Source organism: Glossina fuscipes, unplaced genomic scaffold (genome assembly GCF_014805625.2).
Source record: "Glossina fuscipes isolate IAEA_lab_2018 unplaced genomic scaffold, Yale_Gfus_2 110127, whole genome shotgun sequence".
Taxonomy (NCBI): Eukaryota; Metazoa; Arthropoda; class Insecta; order Diptera; family Glossinidae; genus Glossina; species Glossina fuscipes.
The window spans coordinates 1-4,541 of record NW_024005754.1 but is presented as its reverse complement, the minus strand read 5'-3'; the positions used below and the strand labels follow the sequence as shown (position 1 = coordinate 4,541).

General features: G+C 34.4%; 1 protein-coding gene across 1 annotated transcript; it reads right to left on the bottom strand.

Moving 5' to 3' along the window:
• Positions 1-1,045: 1,045 nt before the first annotated feature.
• LOC119644331 (coiled-coil domain-containing protein 39-like) lies at positions 1,046-3,000 on the bottom strand. Its single transcript, XM_038043872.1, has 5 exons — positions 2,815-3,000; positions 2,672-2,740; positions 1,814-2,605; positions 1,247-1,402; positions 1,046-1,156 (listed from the first exon to the last, which is right to left on the bottom strand). Exons 1-5 carry the CDS (start codon positions 2,998-3,000, stop codon positions 1,046-1,048), a joined length of 1,314 nt encoding a protein of 437 aa, XP_037899800.1.
• Positions 3,001-4,541: the final 1,541 nt, after the last annotated feature.

Below are 4,541 nucleotides of genomic sequence, written 5' to 3'. Positions count from 1 at the left end.
TCATTATTAATTGCTCTTGCAGAACTTTCAACTCCCCTAAATGTAACGATCTTGTCCGTTAACTGGGTTTTGTTTGAATGCTGGGAGCAGTTAACTGACGGGGAATGTTTTTGATGTCAGGCAAGTGAATGAAAGTGTTCTGTTGATCATTTCATCTCTTCGTTATCATTATTTCTGCGAGAGTTTTTATTTCTCTACCAAATTTCATTTTTTCCAAACAGATCGTGAATTTCGGTCGTTCGCTTCTTGAGACAACAGCTTTCTTTGTTTTACCTTTGCAGTTTTTGCTTTTGTATTCCATCCAATATATGTGAAGAGTTTTTCTTCTTAGGTTATTTTTATTGTAAACATTTAGTTTTGAAATTAGTATTACTTGCTCTAGCTTAGCATTCTGCTTCTAAATGTTTTCAAATGATTTTCACTTCTAATTTCTCTTTTTTAAAGCTCGTTAACGAGGTATTCTATTTTTCAAATGGGTTTCTTATGTTTCAAAGCAAGAAAGAATATAAGCAAGAATAACAGGTTCCCATACATAAGCTTTATGCCACCTTTTTTCATATCAAACATTGATATTCGCTATTTTCTGGGTTTGAACGTTATGTAACTACACTATCGCGTACCACCGCCTTGATCAGTTTGAAATTTTTACGAATTACTTTATACAAAATACAGCAACAAATGTTGAAGACATTTAACGTTGCCCAAATATTATGCTTTACCATCCCTTTCCCATTGCATCACGACTTCAAAAGCCTTATTTTTATAAATTAATTTAAGCTTATTATTTTTGTCAGCTTCATTGTTATCAAAGCATTCAACACGTTAAATACTTTGACAGCCAATTTACGTATGGATTGAAACTTGTATTTAATGTAATTTATTCAAGAAACTTTTTGGAATTTTTTTACTTCCAAATTTGTAAGATATTTCTTTTCACAAAATACAAAAAGTTAGTGTAACAATATAATTTCAGGAAAAAAATATTAAAATCGCGTTCCCTCTTCTACAAACGAATGTACACATACCGTAAGGACAAGTCCTTTGGTTAACCTTCTGTTAAACTTTCTGGGAAAAGCTCCGCGTACATCGTATTTTCACGTGGTTCGGCTGGTGGCAGTATACGATAACCAGCGCTTTTAAAACGTTTTGCTTTATACTTTACGTGTATGTTCATTTAATATTATATATAACAGTAACTTATTATTTAAGTGCACTAACTAAAATGTACAAGGATTGCATTACTTACCATAAGTTGTTTATATTGGCAGTCGTAATCACTTAAAGCCATATCACGCTTAAGTATTTCGTTACGTAGGCAGGATACTTCCATTTGTAACATATCAGATTTTTGAGCTTGGCATTTAACTTGCATGAAGTCCTCCTTCAAATCCTCTAATTGGGCCTGAAAAATATGAAATCATGAAAAAATGGAAGGGAAACGGCGAGCATAAGAAGTATTAAAGAAAAGGGACGCAAGAAGTTTTGTATGAATTTAGATAGGCACATGGTCATAAATCAAATTATCGATTGACGAAAGAAGTAGAAATAATATAAAATAGTCCAATTCGATCCTTCTAATAAAAAAAAAAAAACGAATTTCAAGAAAAACAATAAAATTTCAGCAATAATGCTTAAAATGAAAACTTTTCAACTAATCACACTTTATATTTGCATATCTATTTAACTATTGCTTTATGCTACTCGCGAAGTCAATTTTGTGAAACAAAATATATAGAGGTCGAAATTATTAGACAGGGTTTAAAATCTTGCTCTCCTTGCTTTAATTCACTAAAATGCCTTTCGAAATTCTTACCTTTAAGCATTCTTCCCTAAAGCAGGCCTGCTGCATTTGGTCCTCGTAGTATTTTTGCATTTTTTGCATCTCCGCTTCCAAATTAGCACAAGACTTGGCTTTGTTTTCCAAATCTTTGTTTAAGTTTCTCTCCTTCTTCTGCATATCGCCGACCCTTTGATTAAACGACTTGCACTTGTCACGTAGATTATTACGATCGCTGATGATAGCTTTTATATTCTCCGCATCTCGATCTGACAAACGCTTCTGGGAACAATACTTATCTTGCATTTCTTGTTTTATTTTCTGGTAGCCGTCTTCCATATCTCTGAGCATAATGCATTCTTTACGTAATTTGTCGACTTCTTTTTGTAGATAGTCTACATCTTTACTTTGCTCTGGTTCAGTTTTTATTTTTTCCAAAGAGCAACGATTCGCCAATTTCTCTACTAGACGCTTAATGTAGTTATTTTCAGCTCGCAATATCTCGTAGGCTTTCAGCATATTTTCAATCTTTTTATGTATTTGTAACATTTCGTTCTCTTCGTTTTTGTTTAATTTTCCGGAAGACACCAGCTCTCTCACCTTGTTATAGAAATCTTTACAAGTGTTTGCATCCAACTTGGTAGTTAATATTTCCTTGATTTTCTTGTTCTCTTGCGTAGCCGATTTGAGACGTTCATTAGAAACATTCAGTTCGTTTTCTAACGAAGTTTTAACGTTAAGCAATTTTTGATATTCCGCTAAATGGGTGTTGGCGCATTGAAGCAGACTGTCCCCAGCACTAATAGAGCTCAACTGTGTTAGCAAGCCCTGCTAAGCAACGGGCATTCATTTCAAAAATTTGAAACAAGAGTTAAAAACAATCTAAAAATCTACCTCGTCTCCGGCACCAGATGCTACTCGGGACATTCCCATATCTGCTTTGGAACATGTCTTCAGTAGCCCCTAAACCCCGATTTTAAAAGTAAAATTTTCAGTTAAAAAATTTTCAATTTAAAATTTACTGCGTTCGCTCTCACCGGCGTTTCGCAAAGCACTAAATCATACAAATATTTAGATTGCTTTTTGTCATCCAGAGCCCAAGCGCTGTCAGCTATAATTGAGTTATAACGCTTCAGTTTTACACAGTCCGGGCGGCACGCGAATTCCAAGTGTTCATCCATGAACGGTACATGAAAAAAATCCTTTTGAGTAGAATATGCCATTGTTAGGTATAAGTGACGCTGTTTTTGATGCTTATTCTCGTTTCGGCTTTGAGGTTACAGAATTCGAGTCGAGATGTTTTCGTTATATGTGACTATAGTTTTGGAGTGTGGTTCGTTTTATGTTAAAAATCTTTTGAAAATGACGCGATTCGTTTCTTATTTTTTAGGACTATAAATTTTTACTGGGAAAAATTATTGCTTATAGCAATCTCTAAACGGAAAAAATCTTTACGAAAATATATTGAAACATATAAAAGAAAATTCTGCCCTCTCTTCTTTCGATAAATTTGAAATGTGTTGCTTTTTTTGAAAAGCAAAGAAAAGATAAACGAAACAACATTTTATATTTTGAATATTTTGTAAAGATAGCCAGTAGTTATGTTGATCTTTTGAAGAATGTTTCCGTTAATTCATTTATACGACTTGTGGTATGGGTTACGCTTAGTTTGTATAGACGTATGTGCCATCTAGGAGAAGTTAGGATAGACATATCGAGCGAGTTAGAATCATCGTAGTAGTAGCAGGGCATTCTAAATTGATGTGAAAAGTTTGAACCCCATGGCTCAACTTTTCGAACCCCAATACCACTGTTCTTACATAAGCTGATGTGGCAAAAATGTGTAATTTTCAGCAATTTTTGATGAAAATCCGTTTATGATAATACTTATATTATGATAATTGACATAAAGCAGCAAGCATGGGTCCCACAGGTCTATTCTACGGATCATTTGTCATTTTTTATAATAAAAATGGATTAAGATCATAAAATATTCAATTTTGTTAATTTTTACAATTTCTTTGTCATTGCAGTATTAATAGTCATGGCACTGTCCGTTTAAATTACATTAACTTTTGAATATTAAATTAATTTTTTGTTTTAAAGCTTGTAACGGCCGCGAACAAACCTTGGGTAGGGTGTCTGTCGGTCTGTGTCAACCGCAAGCGGAGCAATAACGGCATGCCGTTAGACAAAATCATGCAATTTTGTGGTACCGCTAGTAAATCGCATGATCTTGCGGTATATGTGTTTATTATTTTATTTTCTTTTTTCTTTTCTAATCTCCTTATTCGCAAGTACAGTCAAAATCGTATGATTTTGCGGTACCATTGCTTGCTTTTGCAAGTACAGTCAAAATCGTATGATTTTGCGGTACCCTTGCTTGCTTTTGCAAGTACAGGCAAAATCGTATGATTTTGCGGTACTCCTTTTTTCCTTTTGCTCTTGCAAGCATAGGCAAAATCGTATGATTTTGCGGGATCTATGCTTGCTCTTGTGAGAGTAACGGCAAGCCGTTATAGAGAGAGAGCAACAGGAAGAAGAAGAGGGAAATGAAATGAAAAGGAGAAGTCTGTCTGCGTTTCAAAAATTAAAGTCAGAGGATAGAATTCTGAGCTGAAGTCAGTCGGAGTCAGGCACTCGCTGAGTGCAGTTCTTGTCGCGCTTTATCCATTAACAGTCAGATGTTAGACTTCAGTGTGACCGGTCGATTTTCTAGTGTATAAATCGCAAAAGAAAAACTAGAGTAAAATAAATAAACAAG